Source organism: Caretta caretta, chromosome 9 (genome assembly GCF_965140235.1).
Source record: "Caretta caretta isolate rCarCar2 chromosome 9, rCarCar1.hap1, whole genome shotgun sequence".
Lineage (NCBI taxonomy): Eukaryota > Metazoa > Chordata > Testudines > Cheloniidae > Caretta > Caretta caretta.
This window is the reverse complement of record NC_134214.1, coordinates 8,754,902-8,774,424: the sequence shown is the minus strand read 5'-3', so window position 1 is coordinate 8,774,424 and position 19,523 is coordinate 8,754,902. Positions and strand designations below refer to the sequence as shown.

The following is a 19,523-nucleotide window of genomic DNA, read 5'->3' as shown; positions in this document are numbered from 1 at the left end:
CGGTCGCGGGGCTTCGTAGTGTAGTGTTGGCTACACTCGTTAAATCTCCTGTTCCTCGCAAAATGCCCTGCTGCCTGCAAGCTGCTTCGGCCCTGTTTCCTGAGCCGAGGAGCAGAGGGGCTTTCCTTTGTGTCAAGTGGAGCAAGCAGCTAGTTAGGGAGAAGGAAGAACTTGCAGCAGAGGTGCATGTGGTGAGAGTTCAGTGGCAGTCTGTATGTTTGTGGCTTTGCACTTCCATTGTTCTCTTTTTGTGTGCGTGCGTGCGTAATAACGCTTTGCTCCTAGTTAGAGGCATAAAACATCCAGCTGCCTGAGGGGTAGAAACTCTGGGTCTGCCTGTGTGTGTGTGTGTCGTCATAGGAATATTGGCCTCTGGTTTTAAGAAAGGTCCCCAAACTCCCCACTGTGTGATGACTTATTGCACCAAATATTCGGGGAAACCAGTTTGTTGCATTTTCTTTCCATGATAAGTTGCTGCTGCTGAGACTGGAAAATCGGAGCTCGGCGTTTAATTAACTGGCCAGAAGACTCTGAATCACAGACTTGCATGTTTTGAAAATTGTAGTTGTTCCTGTTGTTTGTTGTGCTGAGTCAAACTGGTTTGTCGGGATTAAGCGTCTCCTCTTTGGTGCCGAGCGCAGGGGGAGGGGTGGTGGGCGGGGGTGTGTGTGTGTACACAGCCCAGTGCCCTCCAATGCACGGCAAAAAATGTTCTCGGCCCAGTTCAGGTTGGATTTGGGTGCCCTGCTTCACTAGTTTGGGATTCTCGCCCCTTGGCTGGAGAAGCCGGTGGGATGGAGGCCCGGTTTCTCTGCAGGGCTCTTGGCCTGGCTCTGCCCTAAGGGCCAAGATAGCAACTGAAAGAGTCACTAAAGTCCCCAGGAGGGTCAGGCAGAGCCCTGAGTTGACAGGGAGTGCGCGGGGCGGCTCAGGGCCGCTAGCCTCTCAATCTTGACATGGGTGGGGGTCTGTCCTGCCCTTTGCTTCCTCGGCCCTTTGGTTCAGCGATATGTGGTAACAGTGGAAGGAGAAGTGCTCTCTCACAGAGAGGGTCTGCTGCTCCCCTCTGAGGCTGGCCGCGTGTCTGGGAGGGAGAGAGTTGGTGGCTATGGGACGGCGAGCTGGACGCGCGTGCTCCTGCTCGCAGCTGGGTGAAGTGTGCTCGCAGCTCCCTGAATGTCACTAGGAAATAAACAGGCACAGAAGAGAAAACCCGTTCTCAGCCTTGAATTTGTCCTCTCCTAGTCCCCTCTGCCCCCAGCCATGGGGCACCGGTGGGGGTGGGACAGCCCAGTCTCGTAGCGGGATTTCTGAGCCGAAGCCGCCATATTGGAGGGAGGGGAAAAATCTTTCACCCGAGTCGTCTTCCCTCCCTCAGTCTCATGTTGAGCTCTGGGCCCAGACGGGTGACGGAGCTGTCGTGTTTCGGCCACATCGCCTTATTTGGATTGTCAGTAAAAGTCGAATTTCGGTGGCCAAAAAACAGATCGGGATCCCCGGTCTCGGCTTCCCTCCCCGCTGTGTCGGCACAGGCAGGCAAGCTGAAGAGCCGCTCTGACCCCTTTGTCGCTCAGTAAGGTCGCGCTGAATGAGGCTCAAAAGGAACTTCTTTAAAAATGGGGAATTCGCCAGTCAGGCGAACGGGGAAATACAGCGATGGCCAAGCCCTGCCTGGCGCTGGGATAGCTCGGATAGATAGGGCAGACCAGGAGTGTTGCTGACAGGCAGGGAAGGGTGGTGGCTTAGCCACGAAGGAAACCAGGAACCATTTTATAAGCAAAACAGGCCACCTACACAGGGCTGCCTTGTGACTCTCCTTTCTGATTAAGGGTGCCTTTAAAAACAAACGTACCTAGGAATGTGCATTGGTGACGTTCCACTTCATGCTTAGCTGACGGTTCCCTGCCCTTGCTAATGCCTGGGTTGCCGTGGCACGTCCCGATCGGGAAGATGGCATTGGAAGGGGTGGAGATCTGGCAGCCATGATGCCGAGCATCTGCCAAGCACCGCAAGCGCCCTATTTCCCCCCCCCCAGTGCTCTCTGCTCTGCAGATAGCCCAGGGACCAGCCGCGCTGGCAACTCCTTTGGGCGGGGGCCTTTTCAACACCCTGCCTCCCCGCAGCCTTGGGTTCATCATGGTGGAAGCCTTGCTGCTGGGCAGCCCCGCTCTCTGCTTCGCGCTGCTTGTGCGCCGATAGGGTTGCCATAGCAAAGCGCGATTGACTGGTCACCCCTCCAACAACTCCTCCATCCCTCCTCCTGCCGTTAAGCACATCAGACTCTTCTATCTCCACTTCCCATCAAGGTCAGGCACCCTAATGCACAATTGCTGAAGTGTTCGCACTTGCAGATGCTGTACTGAGGGGTTCCTCTGCTGTGGGAGGGCGCTGGGGCAGTAGTGGCTCATGGTGCCGGTGGGCAAGAAATGCTGGTTAGGTTAGGGGGTGCTTTTACATGAAGAGGAATGCCAAGTGATGCTGAGTGCTCCCAGGTAGGGAGATTCGGGATGCGGGTTCCCCCAGCATTGTTACTAGGGGCACCTGATGGCAGGAATTCAGCGGCACAAACAGCTACCCCAAGTCGCATGACTTGGCTGCGGAAACCTTCCCCGTGGGTTTCTGTGTGCATGCGTAAGCGTCCAGCCTCGCTGGTCGTTGTATGTAGCAGCAAGCTCTCCGCCACAGGCTGGCACGTCCCGCCCATGCCCTGGGAGCCGCTGACCAACACCTGTTTCCCAGCCCCCTCCCCTGGAATGCCAGCAGTCGCTGGACCTTGCTGGCCGTGGCGGGGCTGCAGACATCGGGCCTGATTCCGTCTGGAGGAGCCGCTTTGGAGAGCGTCGAGTTGAGGCTGCAGTCACCCAAAGGCCCCCAGCTTTTCCTGCCCCAGATGGAGTTGGGGAGGCAGTTAGCTCGGGGGGAGAGGGGGGGGGGGTGGATGGTAGGAGAGAGCGGATGTCCTAGGACCTCACCCTGCAGCCTCCTGGTGGCAGCTGCTGCTGCAGCATTTGCTCTGACCGGTTTCCCTGGGAGGTGGGGCCATGTACCCTCGGGTGGAGCGGCTGACATCTGTCCGAGCGGGGGTGGGGGAGGCTTGCCCACTTCTCCAACCAGCCCCACTTGTCACTTGGCTAATTCAGCCAATTGCCCAGTGAGAGCCGAGGCCTGAGCGAGACCCCACTGTAGGGATCGCTTGCGGGGGGCTGTCCTACATGCCTGCACAAACGGCATGCAGTCCACGGCCTTTTTTTATTAATGAGAAAAATGTGCAGGGCTTGAACGATTGCCAGGAACAGATTTATTCTAGTTCCCCAGAAATTAAACTGAAATGAAGAGGAGAGAGTCGGCCAGGCCTGGCACCCTCCCTCCCTCTCCCCCCCCCCCCCCCCCGATTCTGTGCTTGTTTTAACTTCGGAAGAATCTGACTTTGGAAGGGGGGGAAGGATATTTGGGTTTAAACAGTTCCAGATGGGTTTGGTGCTTGAGAATTGGAGGAAGTGAGCAGAGAGCAGCATGGAGATTCGGGTAACTGCCCCAGGCGGGAGTGGGGAGGGAAGTCTTGGCAGAGGCTCCATCTCGGGGCTGACTGGATGGGATACAGTTTGGCAACTGAGCACCGCCTCTCCGAGCCGCTGTGTCTGTGGGCTGAGTGGCTCTGGATCTGCGATAAGTAACTTCTTGCCATTTTTCCCCCTCCTCTCCTGAAATGTTTCCAGAAGAATAACCTGCAAACGGCACTCGGGGGAGGTATCCCAGCCCGGAAACGGCTGCCACCTCCGGGAGCCAGTGCAAACCCGGAGACTGTGTCGTCTGCCTCCCCTCCCGTCACTTGGTGGATGGGAGCTTGTTTGGTGGCCCTGAATCACGTGCAGCCCCGGCCACAGACACCTGAGCCTCCCAGCACGGGCTCTGCCCCTGCGGGAAATCCATGAAACCAGATGTGGAGCATCGAAAAGCAGGGAGCTGCTTGTTTCTGCTGTGCCCGGCCCCATGCAGAGGCAGCGCTGTGGCTCTCTCCCCTGGCTGTCGGGGACTTGTGAGTGCGGCAGGCTGTATTCTCCTGGTCGCCACAGCGCTGGAGGGTGTGGAGAGGTTTTATTTTGACATAAAGTCTGGAAACGAAGATGGGTTTGTGGAGCAGTTTGCTGCCTGCGTGTCCCGGTTAATGGTATTCGCGGGGCTGATGTCATCCGCTCTTCTGAGTTATTTCCATGGCCGGAGAGTGGCCAGAGTGAATGTTTCTGCCAGGAGCGTGACTTATAAATCACTTTCTTACCTGCCGGCCTGGGAGGTCTCTGCTGCCTGGGGTCAGTCACATTCTCCCAGAGCCCAGATTGGACCCCAGAGTAGGGAAGTGGTAAGGAGAGCAGCCCCTTGCAATGGGGCAGGGAGATGTCTGTGGTGTGTTGGAGGCTGTAGGGCTGAGAAGAGGCCCTGGGGGCAAGAAATGGCAGCCGGAGGCTTCGCTGAGACCACTCTGAAACCTGTCAGCGAGCCAGTGATCAGAGACTTGGGCGGGGGCTCCATTGCGAATGAATCCATAAGCAGCCCTGTAGGAATGAGAGATGCCCCTTATCTGGGGATGTTAAAGGGCTCCTGCAGAGGAGAGCAGTTGGGGGTGGCTCTGGGTCTCACACCTTGGGAAAGGGAGCTGAAGCCAGGGACTATCTGTTCTTCCACCTGAAACCGCCTCCCTCTGCAGACCCTGGAGTTGCACATGGTGCGTTGCGCTCCCAAAATCCCCAGGGTATTAATAGAACGGTAATTGCAGTGTTGAGATGGGCTCTGAGCAGCTGGCTCTAAACAGCTCTGGGTTCTCTTCCTCCTTGGTGCCTTCAAACGTGGCTGCCGCTGCCCGAGAAGGTGCCGAGGCCTGGCAGAGCTGTGGTGGGGCTGCCCGCTTAGGAGATGGCACCAAAAGCTCTAGCTCAGAGCAACTGCAGAAGGGAGTGAATCCCCATCATCTGTCAGACCCTGGGAGGAAGGCTGAGCCCCCTGTGGGTTTTCCCCTCCTCCCAGGCACCGTCTGCTGCTCAGCAAGAAACTTCTTGTTCTTCCCTGAAGCTCGGTGCCCAGGGGCTGCGTGTCCAGCACTTGCAGGGAGCTCTGCCTGGCAATGAAATGACGAGGCCCACGAATTGTTAGTAAGCTTCAGTCTGTTGTGATGTGAGGAAGTTAGACCCCCCGGCGGGAGGGCAGGGCGGTAAGTGGGGCATGCTTCTAGTCTGTCTTGTTACCGTCTGAGAGCAGCTCTTGGGGAGAATCCAGTTAGAAACCTCCCTTCAGGGGTTTAGCAGCGGGCGGGTGAGACACTGGGGACTGAAGAAAATGCTCCAGCCCAGAGAAGCTACCTCTGGCCTCCTTCCTCTTGGCCTGTCGTTCAGTGATTTTTGTCTGGGGTTTATATTTGCAAATCACCAAGGGGGTCTGGGTGAGGGTGGGGGGAGTCCTGAGCAGTGAGGTGTGTTTGCTGGGGGGTGGACAAACACAGGGGAGGGAGAGGAGATGCAGTTGCTGGCTGCTCACTCACACATCCCCTGCCGTCTCCCACTTCCTGCCCCAGGTTTCGTTGATTGCACCCTCTAGGTTGGGCTAGTTTTCCAGGCACAGGATTGGGGAGTGGGGGGGCACTGCACCTTCCCCTAAAGCAGCAGGCTTCAGAGAGGGAAGATGGCCTTGCAGTAAATGAACCAACCCGGGACTCAAGATCTGGGCTCGGTTCCCGGCTCTGTTACAGACTCTCTGTGTGGCCTGGAGTCGGGACACTGAATCTCCTAGTGCCTCAGTTCCCCCATCAGGAAATGAAGCCACTTCCTTTGGCTAGGCTGTTTATGTTGTAAGCTCTTCAGGGCAGAGACTGCCTTTGTGTCTGTACAATGGGGCCCCGATCTCATTGGGGCCTCTAGGCCCTACCGTAATACAAAAATAATGAGTCTGTTATTAAGCACTCACAACTTTAAGTGGGGCAGGCTCTGCCCACTGCCAGAGGCAAGACACTGGATTGCATGTGCCAGTGTTTGGCTCAGCAGATCTGATTTTCTTTGATGGTGTTCCAGATGTCCTTGGCACAAAGGTCCACAGCTGTGACACCGGCCCTGGTTTCCTTTTGCTCCCAGCAGATAGCTGGCTCTGAACTGGGGGGGAGGTGTGCCCCTTACCTCCGCAGCCATGTATGCGAGCGTCAACCCAGCCAGGGGGAGAAGCTCTTTGGGCCATGGTGTTCCCTCTTTCCCTCCACGCCCATCTCTGGAGGCGAAACCCAGATACCTGTGGGTTGGAAAGTGTCAGCAACAGGCACTTGTCATGCACGCCGGTGAGAGAAGAGAGGGAGCCGCGCCCGCCCCTGTGTTGTGGCTGCACCGTTTCTGCAGGAGGTCAGGGGGACCCGGCGGGGCGGAGTGAATCTGTTTGCACAATCTGCTCGGGTTGGGACCCCGCCTGCCCGCTGCGGCGAGGGTGACGAAGAACGCTGTTGTGGTGGAGCACCTTGCTCTGGCTCAGGGTGAAGTAGAACATAATAGACACGGAGGCAAAGGGGTAAGACTGGAGCCTGTGGGGGCAAAGTTGTAGGGTAAGAAGGGGGAGGCAGGAAAGCTGGTCTCTGTGTCTGATGAGACGTAGTAACTGAAGGAGCGAGGAGCTGAAGGAATGATCCTGGCTGGGCAGATTCCCCAAGGGGGTCTCGTGGCCAGGATCTAGAGGGCTGAGCGATCCAAGGTCGGGGTGCGGGGAGGTATTGGGCACTTGCTGGGAGGGTTCAGGGCTCCCTAGTGCTGGTGTGTGTCTGCAGCTGCAATGATTCCCGGCTCCTGTAGGGGGAGCTGCCACACAGCATCTGTCTAGATCAAAGGCCGCCAGCGAATGTTTCCGGCCTTTGCAATCCTGCCGAGGGCTGCGTCCTGTGCTCAGGGGTCACAGCCCCTCCTGGGCCTGGAATAGCTTTGCGCTGACCGTTCTGATCTCCTGGGGCGTGTGGGGAAGGAGCGGAGAGGGCCTCCCCTGTTAAAAATACTTGGGGGGTGAGCAGCCCCTCTGTGGCTACTGCCAGTGCCCTGGCATTGCTAATTTCAGCCTGGGAGTCTAGCACCAAACCACACTCGCTGTCTCCTCTCCCCACTCACTGCACACACGCCCCAGCTGCTGTCTCCCTCTGCTCTCCTGTCCCCCAGCCTGTCAGCCTCTCCCTTCCTGCCCCTTCCCTCACATGGAAACCCCTGTGGCTCGCCGGGAAAGTCACTGTGAAGGGGTGAGAGTTCCCAGCTCTGGAGCGTGCAGCGGGGAGGGGAGCAAGCAGAGCTCTTTGCAGCCTGGTGAGGCACGGGCATTTCCTGCAGTGTGCAGTGGGGGTGCCAGACTCTAACAGGGAAGGGGGAAGAGGGATGATGGGATCTGCCTCATTTGGAGGGTGTGGCCCTGTCACAGGTCCTAGCGAGTGCTCCCTGCTGGCCACCCACTAGGACAGCTGTGAGGAGTCTGTGCTCCGGCTCCCACAGGGCGTGTGAAAGCTGCTAGGCCACGGGAGGGACCAGCGCTGCAGCCTCCGAGGCGCTGTCTGGCATGCTTCCTGGGCATGGATGCCCAGTCTGCTACTCCTTAGAAATGGGGCTCCTTGGCTCGTCTGCCCTATGCCCCCAGATACCCCTGTTACTTAAACACACCCCTCTCCAGAACTCCCCCCACCCCCGGAGGTGTGAAGCTTCTGGTTACAGTTGAACTCTCAGGGGCCCGCAGTAGTTGTAAAGCAGTCAGCACCACACTCATACGCTTTGCACAGAGACTAGCCCCTTTATGCTCTTTTATACTTAATCATATAAAGCACAGGAAAGTGCGGATTATGCAAAACAAACATTAAATGCATGTCCCTGCCTCATTTTCTTCCCCACTCCAGGGCATTCTTTGGGCTGGGGTCTGAGTCCCTTGGTTTGTCCAGAGTCCTTGGTACCTCTGGGCTCAGGAAAGCAGGCAGGGCCCCTCCCTCCTGGGCTGCTACATGCTGGGGGACCTCTCCCTCCTACAAGTCCTTTACCCAGCTTCTGTGACCTTACTGTGTCTTGCCCCATGCTTCTTTCTCCTATCTCACCTCTGTTCCTATGTGTTTCTTTATTTAAACCACTGTCGGTCACTTGGTCTCTCTTGTTTTACTTCTGGTAAGTTTCCGCTTCTCCTGCCTTCCCCTCTCCCTTCAGAAGGGTTGAGCTAGACTGGATTTCCAAGGCTGGAGCTGCTTTCTAGCATAAACTTTGTGAGGACTAAGTAACCTAGTTACCCTGAAGTATTTCCCATTGCTCCTGTCTGGTGTGTGCCTTCTCCAAGACCTGTCGGCAGTGCTGGGTCCTCATACGTATAGGGACTTGCAGTACAGCAACTTTTCATAACACAGCTTCACACTATTAGCCAGAATGTATAAGTTGTGCAAATGTTGCCCCGGTTCATCACAGGTGTCCCTTTGCCAGTGACTAGGGCTGAATGGGATGTGGGCACTTCTCTCTGGATGGGATTCAGGGTGTTGCGAATTCCCTAGCAGAAGTTTGCCCTGGGATAGTCTCCAGCAGCTGGTCAGCACGTCTGACTGGGCATTTCTCTGCCTTGGTTGAAGGCTCCTCCTAGAGGATTGGGGTGGGGTGGGGGGATCTAGGAATGGGTTGGGCATTGGGGTCTGGGAAGTGCATGGAAGGGTCTCCCTGCAGGGTCTGCCCTGATACACAGCACTCTGTGTGGCTTTGCTTTTGTGTATGTGAAATGCACGTCAGCGGGAAAAGTGCAACCTCAGGTTCTCTCCCACAGGCAGCCCTTTGTTCCCCGAGAAAGGGCCTCCCTCCAAAGTCCTTTGTGCTGCAGTTTAGAACAGGGCTGGGATTAATTGTACCAATAGGTGCCTGAATGGGAAGCTCACAAGGCCACTCGTTCCTGCTATAATTATCTCAAAGCTGGGGAGGGAACTACAATGTGCAGAAGATGCCCCCTTTGGTGGCAGCACCATCCACAGATCATTGCGTGTTCTGCTTCTGTTTGCTGCCGATAAGCGACAACCAGATATTAGCAAGCTTCTGCCATCCCCAGGCCCCAAGGTTCTCTCCCTTCTTCTCAGAGACCTCTCTGTGTGGCTGTGGGGGAGGGGAGGTGACCAAGCCCCAGAGCCAGGCACCCCCTCCCAGCAAACGCTGCGGTGTGCAAAGGAGCTGTGAATAGGATGACGACTCATGAATAGCCCCACTCACCCATTGCCTAGCCTCGGCAAGGCTGTCTTGGCCATGGCTCCATTCCTGCCGTCTGGAGTGAGGCTCACCTCTGGTATGGACCCAAATGTTCAAGGGCGCGCGTCAAAGATCCCTGGCTTCTGTATTCTCTCTCAGTGGGTTGCAGAATGAGCCCAGCCCTTCTGTTTGATGCTCTGGCCTGAGTAACCCATGAACTTTTCTCTTGGATATTTCTAAGGAGCTCTTCGCTTGAATCTGAGCCCTTCTTTTTTCCCAGTGGGGTAGGTATAGCTGAGATGCCGAAGTCCTACCTTGCCAGAGCATCATGATAGCTGGCATTGTCGCAAGTTCAAAGCCAAGAAAGCGTAAGGTTTTGTACCCAGTGGATCAGATTCTTGGACTCTTTCTGAGGAGCTGACTGAAAAGAATGCATAAGAACTAAGGATGGCCATACTGGGTTAGACCAATGGTCTGTCTAGCCCAGTATCCAGTCTTCCAATGGTGGCCAGTGCCAGATGCTTCTGAGGGAATGAACAGAACAGAGCAATCTGAGTGATCCATCCTCTGTTGCTTGTCCCACCTTCTGGCACTCAGAGGTTTAGGGACACCGAGAGCATGGGATTGCATCCCTGACCATCTTGGCTAATAGCCGTTGATGGACCTGTCCTCTGAACTTATCCAATTCTCTTTTGCCCCCCTTTGGTTCAATAAGTGCCCAGAATTGCTGTGAGAAGTGGTCTCCTCAGTTCTGCATATGAGTGCTGGAGCAGGTACTGAGAGGAAATCCTGGCCCTAATCCTGGTCAGTAGCAAAACTCAGACTGTAATGGTGCGTCAGAGCCTTAAGTACTGAAAAGTTTCTACTTCTGCTTCTTCTTCATAGTGCTCTGCCATCAATATCAGCCTCGACCACCTATTCTTCCTCTTCTCCCATGACACTCTTCTTGCTGTCTTCCACTCGCAGACGACTTTCCATGTAGTGTGGCTCTGCAAAGCTACCACCCGCTGCTCCTTCAGATCCTTCCTCAAAATTCCCCTCTGCCACAATGCCCGCAAAAAGTCTTCAACTGACCATGAATAAGCAAAAGGGGTGGTGAGGCTACCTGCTTATTGTCTACCTGCCACCTCTTCCATATTGCTTGTTACTCAGATAAGATGGTGGGTCTGGAGTAATGAGGATGCGGGCGGCCTGTCTCCTGTCAGAGTGATGTGTCTGTCGTAGATCAGCATGTGCGTTGCCTGCGCTACCTTGGAGAGGGGCATTTCCTGGGTGGGCCAGCTTTGTCCCAGGGGGGCCTGTATTGCCTGGCGAAGCAGGCCATCCACAGGAGGGTTTGAATGCTTCATAGCCTGAGTCAGGGTCCAGGATATTGCTTCCCACCACGTGTTTCAGCAAGGCACAGAACTCCACTGCCGTTAGTGTGGAAACTGCAGGAACATGATGTCTGGGAGGGAGGGTCCTCCCAAAGGCCGGCACACCAGCTACTAGGGATCAGGGGATGGAGATGGAGGGAAGGGAATACTCCAAGTGCCGTGGGTGGAATTTCCTTAGGCGTCATTGGCACAAGTGAGGACTGTAGCAAGTGAGTCTTTGGCTCTGTGGGATGCGTGGCACGGGGGCTAAGGGTCTGGGCCTCGCAGATCCTGTTGTCTGTGTGCATTTCCACGGTCTTCAGAAGATGCCATCAGGGCACTGTGTCCTGTACTAAGAATCTATAGACTCTGTCTTAGCTGCAGTCTTTGGAGTGGGTGAACGCCCAGTGGCTTTCTGTGCTGAGTGGTCCTGGGCATCCCTCATCCACTCGTGTGGATGTCTGCGTTGCTCGGAGACTCGGGTCTGTTCACCTTTAGGTTTCCTCTGGCTCCTTCTTGGTGGAATGGCTGGCTGATTCTGGGCTCCTCAAATCCAAGTTCTCTCCCAAATCTGTCGCTTTCAGCTACTGGGCTCCCTAACCTTTATCTCTTTCCCGCTCCTGATGTACTGGTGCCTGGAGACTCTCTGCGTCGGCCACTCTGGCCCTTCTCAACAGCCTTCCTGAGCCAGCCGCCATTACAGCCCTTTCCTCTTCCACCTCTGGGGTCAGCCACTCTTATTCCTTTTGACACATGGTGGAGTTGCTTCAGATCACTGGGACCTGGAGGTGGAAGAGCACAGCTAGGAAATTCATTCCCGCTTCAGGCCGTTTCCTCCTCCCTTCTCAGACCCCTTGCACGAGAAACTGGTCAGGGAAGGGCTTTCCGATGAACAATAGAAATACCCAGTCCGCTCTGGGGGGAGTATGGATTTTATGCCGAGTATTTCCTAATCCCAAAAGAGGCTCGTGCCCCATCACGCTAGAGAGCTAGAGTTCTATGCAGAAGCTCAAGTCTTGTGTGATTCCATTGGAAGCGATAATTCCTTCTCTCTGAGCCCTCGGGCCTGGCTCGGAGCTCTCCGCCTTGGTGATGCATGCTGTATTTCCCTGTCGCCATTTGAACTCGCGCAGGCAGATGTAACGTTCAGACTTGGCAAAGACCAATCCCTGTCAATGCAGAGTACTTGTTTGGCTTTCCGCACAGCCACTTGGGTCTCCACGAAACATTTAACGGCAGTGGCTGCATATCTCAGGCATCATGGAACACAAGTGTGCCCATATTTGGACAACTGGCTCGTCAGGGCTCTGTCCTTTCACAGGGTGTATATCCCTGCGCGCAACTTGTTCCCCCTGCAGAGATCTGGGACTCCAAACAAACTGGGTCAGGCTGACTTTTATAGGAGGCACCCTGGACTCCTGTGGCTGCAGCCTTTCTGCTGAAGGAAAGGCTCCTAGAAATGAGGAATGCAAATCTCTGTAATGATGCTGCATCCCCGGGGAACAGACGGGTCTCCCTGAAGCTGGCTTGTCTCATGACACCTTTTGCCAGACTGCAGCTACAGTCCAGGCTGACCACTGGTTACCCTCTGGGAATGCAGCCTGCACATGTGGCTAGTGATGCCCTAAATCAGGGATAGTCAACTATTTTTTGTCAAGGTCCAAATATCTTGGTCAAGGCATAATCAAGGTCCAGACACCAGAGAAAATAATTAAAAAAACCCCACAACAATGATGAGTAAATAAAGTTATTTTGGGGTCTGTTCAAAAGCATCTGTCAGTCTGGATTTGGCCTGCGATCCGCCTGTTGACTGCCCCTGCCCTAAATAGTTTGGGATGCTCTGCTTTGGTTGGCAGCGCGATCCAATTACCTTGATCTCTCTCTCCTAGCCCCCTCGCTGTGGATGGCTCATATTCAGGCAGTTCTTCCATCCGGCGTTCTGCAGGAAACCTGGCGAATCCAGGATGTTACAAATACGCTGGAATTTAAGGCAATTTGACTCTGCTGCCTGGAGTGACTAGGGTATGGGGGGAGAAGTGCTGTTGTCTTGAGGCCATGTGTCTGTGGGAGCAGCGATCTTCGGTAGGACAGCTCTCAGGTAGAGAATGGGCATTACCAGAATCCAGACTAGCACTGGTGGTCTCTAAGGGAAACCATGAGAATCAGTTTTATGGGGTGGGGCACAGCTCACTTCTCTAGACTCTGCCAAATGTACTCTTATTTAAGAGCCACTGGAGATTTCTGATGCTTTGTCCTGTGCCATGCTCAAGACCTCGCTGCCATTTTCTGCAGAGAGACTCCTACCTCAGGAGAGCGAAGCTGGGCGGAGCCCAGGGTCTAATAGCCATTGCCTGGGCTGGTCAGATCTGGAGCATGGCTCTTGCGTTCCTGGCAGCGGACCCTCCACTCTTTCCCTTGATGTTTCAACAACAGAGTCAGGGTCTACATCTGGATCCAGACTCACTTGGCCTAACAGCAAGGGTGGTATAAATGCAATTTGTTCAGTGCTTCATCTGTTGTCTAGGCTTCGCTGATCCTTGTGTGTTGCTTCCCCAAGGCTGAAATGTGGCCTCTTGTTTCATTGTTAAATTCCCTCTACACACCAGGTCAATTTAGGTTCAGGACTCCCTGCTGTGGGTGGGTGGGGGTGCGCACGCACACTGCTTCAGTGAAGGGCACCTACAGGAGCTGTTAGAGAATTAAAAATGGAAACAGTTGTTCCAATTCATGCTGGGGGAGTCGCATCCCACAGTTGCAGAAGCCCAAGAGGCTTCACACGTAGCCCTGAGCTTTGAGCAATGCAATTCCCTCTGTGCTGGTCAGAAGCAAAGCAGCATTGTTCCTAACCCTCCAGTGTATGTCTCAATGCATCTGTCCCACAGAATTATCTTGGCACAGAAGAACACGCACTGTGTCCTCCTTTCCGCCATTCAGTTGGCTGGGAAAAGGAACTCCCTGGCAAACAGCTGGAGTTGCAAGCACCAGGATGAGTATGAAGCATCAGTCGCATAGTCTGTCTTGAAATGGAATTACCTCTCCAGAGAATGCCAAATGCCTGGTGTTTGGCACAAAAGCAAGCAGTTCCGGCCCTGCTGAGGATCCCTAAACAGATTGACTCCTCTGTCTCTCTGTGGCAATCTATGGGGAAGACCAGCCCAGCTCAGCCCAGACTGTTCTAGTGGAGAGGGCTGTCAGAGCTCTTGAGACCAGTCTGGGATCCTGGTACCAGAGCTCACTGGCTCGACCAGGGCTGTGTTGTTAATAGCATCTCCTCTAATCCCCCATCCTCAGAAGATTGGGATTCTGCTGAGGCAAGTCATGAAGAGGAAGGTGATTGACCAGTGAATGGAGTTTCCCCTGAGGATGTGCATTAGCAGAGCCTCCTTCTTCCTTCCTCACTCGTTGTACCGGTCTTTTGAGGTTCTCTTGCGGGTGGATCTCAAGCAGAGAAGCCCCTGAGGGAAGAATTCCAGTTACTGCTCAGTAACCTTCCTGTCCCTGCTGGCCAGTACTGGGGCATCTGATATGCCTCTCACTTCCTCTTCTAAAGGGTCCCCAGTTGGGGCAATTTCTGCTGGCCTGGGGTAGATTCCTTGTATCTTATTGGAAGAATAGTGGTGAGTGTTCCAGCATCATTGACTGTGCCCCGGGGAGCTGCTGGGATACAGGGATGTGAACCATGGAGCGGGCTATGGGGATGCGCTAGTGAATGCTTGGGAAGGGGAGCTACTTGCCCACATGCTGAGAGTGACCCAGTGGCCTCTGCATCCAGACTACGCTACAGCAGGGAAAGCTGCTTTGGAGTATATCTCCTGTAAGAGGCAGATGGCTCATGGATGGGGAAGGCACCATGGCAGTTGGGAGAGGCAGAAGGATGAGAAAGTCTCATGCCTTGGCCCTGGGCCACTGCACTTCCCACAGCCAGGGAGGGAGAAATGCCCTCACTAGAGTGATGCCCCAAGAGACTCCAGATGCCTGTTCGCAGGCTGGGCCAACGAGCTCTGACTCCCTGCATACAAAGCGTGTTTGGATAGCGCCGCCCATGCTGAGCAAAGGAGCTCCTGCTCCAGAGCTCGCCGATTAGACCACGTGCAAGGGAGTGGGATGGCCCGGGGACTTGAGCGGTGGTGCTGGGCTCCTAGCTGCTGAGTGTCGCCATGTTTGAGGGAGTTGCACTGGGGGACTGGGATTCGTAGGCCTCCTGGGAAGTGTGTGTTAGACGTGAGTTGGGTGTGGCCTATAGGGCATCTTGGCTAAAGGGCACAAAGTGGGTCGGGGGGAAGGGAGGTTGAAGGGAATGGGGACAAGTGAACTGGATGGAGGAAAGACTCTTCTCTCTGCCTGTTGGCCAGGGCTGTGTCCTGAAGAGAGGCTCCCTGAGAGTGGCAGAGTGCAGTGAGTGATGTGCCAAGAGTGGGGGCAGTCTGAGGTGGAGGCTGCCCGTGGGACAGATTTGGCAGAGGCACAGACCCACGTGCGGTTCAGAAGGGGCATTTCTTTGCCCTGCAATGGCATTTTGACCTGAGTCTGCGTTTGCGCCTTCGGGAAAGGCCCTGGGTTTGGGGAACTCGTGCTGGGTAACTGGGGGAGGGAGCTAGGCTGTGTTGGTCACGAGCGAAGACCCGTTTCGCTAGGCAGGGCTGGCGCTTGGCGTGGGATTTAGGTTGTCTGCTGGTTGTGGTGGAGGAAATGGGGGGTGTCATGTGCCTCCAGGCCTCTGACGCCGCCCCCTCAACCCCAGCCGTGACCCCTAGCAATTCTTTAAGACCAGGATTGAGACAGTTTGCTGCCAGCCAGGACTCTTCCACTGTAGTTTGCTCAGGTTCGGTAGGGCTGCCTGGCCTAGCCTGGGATTAGCCCCAGCTGGCTGCAATTCCAGCTCTCCTCAGACTGGCTTCTCGCTCCCCCCCACGGCTGGGGCTGGGGCTGGGGCTCTCGGGGGAATGCTGACGGGGAGGTTTGGCTTGTAATCCGCTCCTGGAATGTCGGCCAGACGGTCAAATTCTTCTCGCCTCTTGTGAAATGAGTGATGTGGGGCAGCTTGGGAGAGCAGCCTGCCATCCCTCCCCTGCTGGAGAAACCTGCCTGGCCTGCACCGCCCTGTCATGGGAACGGGCGTTTTCAGCCTCAGCCACAGCAAAGACATCAGTGCTGCGGTGGGGGGGCTGTTCCCCTGCTGGCAGACCCTCACAGCAAGGGAGGTATTTGGGGGGAGGAGGTTGTATGGGTGCCCAACAAGCGGGGCTCAGTGATAGGTTGCTGAAAGGAAGATGGCTGCTCTTGCTTGCTGTCCACATTCCACTCCCTGCTATTTCGTTGGTGGCTCTGCTCCCTTAGCAATTCTCCTGATGGGATCTTTCCTCTCCCCTTGACTGGAGGCAATCTGGAGTCCATCTGACTCTGCCCCTCTCCCTCCCGCCCCCCAAGCTGAGCAGCTCTGCAAATGTTTTGAAAGATTTCCTTCCTGTTTCTTTCCCAAACCCTGACTTGTCTCTCAATTCCATTTTTCCTTCAGAAACCCTCATGGATACGAAGTGGGTGACATCCGAGTTGGCGTGGACGGCTCATCCAGAGACCGGGGTAAGACTCAGGTCCTCCTCTCAGGGCCTGCGCAGGGCTTCCGATTCCAGGTTGAGCTGCAGGTCTTGATCTGTTCCGAACTGGGACGCTTCACGAGACAAGGGCACCCTTTGGGTTCCCTCCTGTACCCGCTGTGTGCCTTGTGAAATCACCTCCGTTCCCCAGACCAGCTCATAGCTCTCTGCTTCATTACTATTGGAGTCGCAAGTGCATGGCATTGCACAGAGAAGAGTCAAGTTCTCACAGTCTTCAGCGTGACGAGGGGAGTAGGGCCAGGAGAGAGCTGGGCAGGGACGGACCATATGGGTACCTTGGTTCATACTGACTGTGTGCGTGTGTTGGTGCTTTTGGGGGTAATCACGTGTCTGGTTTATGCAATGTGGTTTCGGTTAGTTTGTTGTGGGGGTGGGGCCATGTTTTGAAGCATTCCGGTCTGCCCACCCCAGGGGCTAACCTGCCAATCTCTCTCCATTGCAGTGGGAGGAAGTCAGTGGTTACGATGAGGCCATGAACCCCATCCGAACATACCAGGTGTGCAATGTGCGGGAGGCCAATCAGAACAACTGGCTTCGTACTCAGTTCATCCAGCGCCAGGACGTCCAGCGAGTCTACGTGGAGCTGAAATTCACTGTACGGGACTGTAACAGCATCCCCAACATCCCGGGCTCCTGCAAAGAGACCTTCAATCTCTTCTATTACGAGTCGGATACAGATTCTGCCTCTGCCTCTAGTCCCTTCTGGATGGAAAACCCCTACATCAAAGTGGATACAATTGCCCCCGATGAGAGTTTCTCCAAGCTGGAGTCTGGCCGTGTAAACACCAAGGTGCGCAGCTTTGGGCCTCTCTCCAAGAATGGTTTTTACCTGGCCTTCCAGGACCTGGGTGCCTGTATGTCTCTCATCTCTGTCCGCGCTTTCTATAAGAAATGCTCCAACACCATTGCTGGCTTTGCTGTTTTTCCGGAGACCTTAACTGGGGCCGAGCCCACTTCTCTGGTCATTGCCCCTGGGACCTGCATCCCCAATGCAGTGGAAGTGTCCGTGCCCCTGAAGCTGTACTGTAATGGAGATGGGGAGTGGATGGTACCAGTGGGAGCCTGCACATGCGCTGCTGGATATGAGCCTGCCATGAAAGATACTCAGTGCCAAGGTAAGCACGTGGCTAGATGGCCCGTAACATGTTCTCTTCCTCTGGAGTAAGGTATGTGTCTAAGGTATGCCTGAGCAGACTCGCTGGGGGGAAGCGCACGGAGGGGCAGAGGAGGCTGAATGCTCTGAGGTCAGACCCGGGAAGGTGGAAGCCGTGTGAGCTGTGTGTCTTGCAGACAGGCTGCTCCCAGAAAGGCGACTTCCCCAGAGTCCTGACTGGCTTCGCGGGGAGCATTTCCACAGCATGGCCCGGGGACTCCGTGACACCTGGACATTGGAGTTTGATCCTCTGTGATTCAGTTTAATGACCATCTGTACTTCTGGGTCTCCACCTGGGTGCCTGATGGTGTTCGAAACATGAAAGCTCACACCGATGATACCTAGTTAACGTCAGCTGTAGTGTGCTCGCTAGCACTCGGTGCCTTCCAGCAGCTGGGAGCTATGGCCCAGGCCTGCCACCTCCTGGTCCTTTCCTTGGCATCAGGGCGAGCACCGCATGCCGTTGAGGGGCTCCAGTTTTCCTGGAGGACCTAGAACCCCTTCTGAGTTCAGCTTCTGATGTCCCTATTTACAGGCCTAACAGGGAACCTTGGGATCAGTGGGTCCTGCCGCTTACTGAATGGGATACGCAGTATGAGGTCATGCCAGAGCCCAGTCCCCATCCTATTCCACTTCAAGTCTTCCTTGCACTAGGCAGCTATGGGGTGAGGTCCTGTATCCCTTGGAGAGGGACTCTAGAGAAGTGGGGCTGGTGTCTGTGCCATACTACGTCTCTGAGCAGTACAATCCTTAGGTTAAATGCTCAAGATTATTCAGGACCCACAGCCATTTAGGACACTCGCTTCCATGTGTCAGTAAAGCAGGAAATAACATGGGTTCAACTGGGAAGGCTACCTTGGTTTGTACAGAGTAGTGCCCATCGGGCAAACTGCAGGAGTGAGGGTGTTGGGAGAGCATCTGGCAGTGGTGGCAGCCAGCTGTCACCATGAGAGCCTGCAGGGGTATCCATATTTAGAGAACTGACTTCTAAGAGCCTGTACTTATAAGGGTGTGATTCATTTGGTTCTCTCTTCTTAACCCTAAGGTCAAGAGTGAGCATGGGGAAACTGGCTGTGGTGTTGCTCAGATTCGAACGTTGATAGGGTCTCTCCTGGATTCTTCCAGGAGATGGCGGGGTTTCTAGTAGGAGGTCTCGGAGACTAGATTGTGAGACAGAGGCCCTGCCCAGCAATACTCAGACAATTCATGTTGTACAGGAAGCTGTGGGGCTAAGACTTTACCTTACTTGCGTCTGTGCCTTTGCTTCTCTGATCAGAGAAAAGGCAATAGAGGTTCGAAGGAGCAGTGCTCTGCAGCAGTGACTTATCTGAACAGCCAGGGAGATCCTGGAGTCATAGTGAGGGATGGGGCTTCTGGTAATGCTTTCAGCTGCCTTCTGGGGCAGGAGGGAAAAACTCACTAGCAGATAAGTCAGATCAACATGTGTAGTTTTCATGGAGACTAAAGAAAACTCCTTTTTTTGCCAAATGAGTCAGAATAGTATCTGTCCACTCCGGTGCATCAGGGGTTCCAACTTTGTGTTAAATGATCGTTACATTGGGAAAGAGGATGCATCTTTCGTTCCCCATCTCCTTCTTTCAACAAAAGTTGATCAAGAAGTGATCTCAGTTCTGTTAGCCTTGTCCATGGCAACCCCTTTCTTCTTGCCCAGACCTCTTCCCTCATCAGTAAGGAAAGCTCCTTAGACCTAAAAATCTCCATGTGATGCACTAGTTGCTGGGTTATTAAAAGGGGAATCCTTGCATTTCTCTGGGGAAATCACGTTTTGCTTGTGGAATAGGAGATCTTTCGCTAAATGGTCACGTGTCCATAAACAAAAGCAGCTTAAGGATTTGGAGAACCTAGAGAAGTCGCTCCATTTTCTTATCCCTTTACCAGTCATTTTAGAGTTCTTCTGTTGTGAGTGAGTTAAGAATTGTCCTGGGATACAACCAAAAAGTAAGTGGCTGTTTTTGCTGCCTTCCATGCCCTTGTACAAGGGAGGGGTCTTCTGTCATCCTTTGAAAATAGTACAAGGTTTGGTACATGTGTGTGCCCATTCGCATGCAAACCTAACCTGTCTAAGATGGATTTTATAGAGACGGGGACGTTGTCAGCTCATTCCACTCCTTTCTGCCTCCCTTTCCTAGTCATAAAATGGGGGTGTTGTTTGTTGCACCCAGGGGTTCTAATCACATTTGTGGCC

At 54.5% G+C, this 19,523-nt stretch overlaps 1 protein-coding gene across 2 annotated transcripts in view; it reads left to right on the top strand.

The window, feature by feature from the left end:
* Nucleotides 1-19,523, top strand: part of EPHB3 (EPH receptor B3) — a 44,427-nt gene that overhangs the window by 5,051 nt on the left and 19,853 nt on the right. For both annotated transcript variants that reach the window (XM_048865455.2, XM_048865454.2), the window contains exons 2-3: nt 16,065-16,129; nt 16,607-17,279. In XM_048865455.2, the coding sequence (XP_048721412.1) occupies nt 16,065-16,129; nt 16,607-17,279 (738 nt within the window). The remainder of the gene's footprint in view (nt 1-16,064; nt 16,130-16,606; nt 17,280-19,523) is intronic.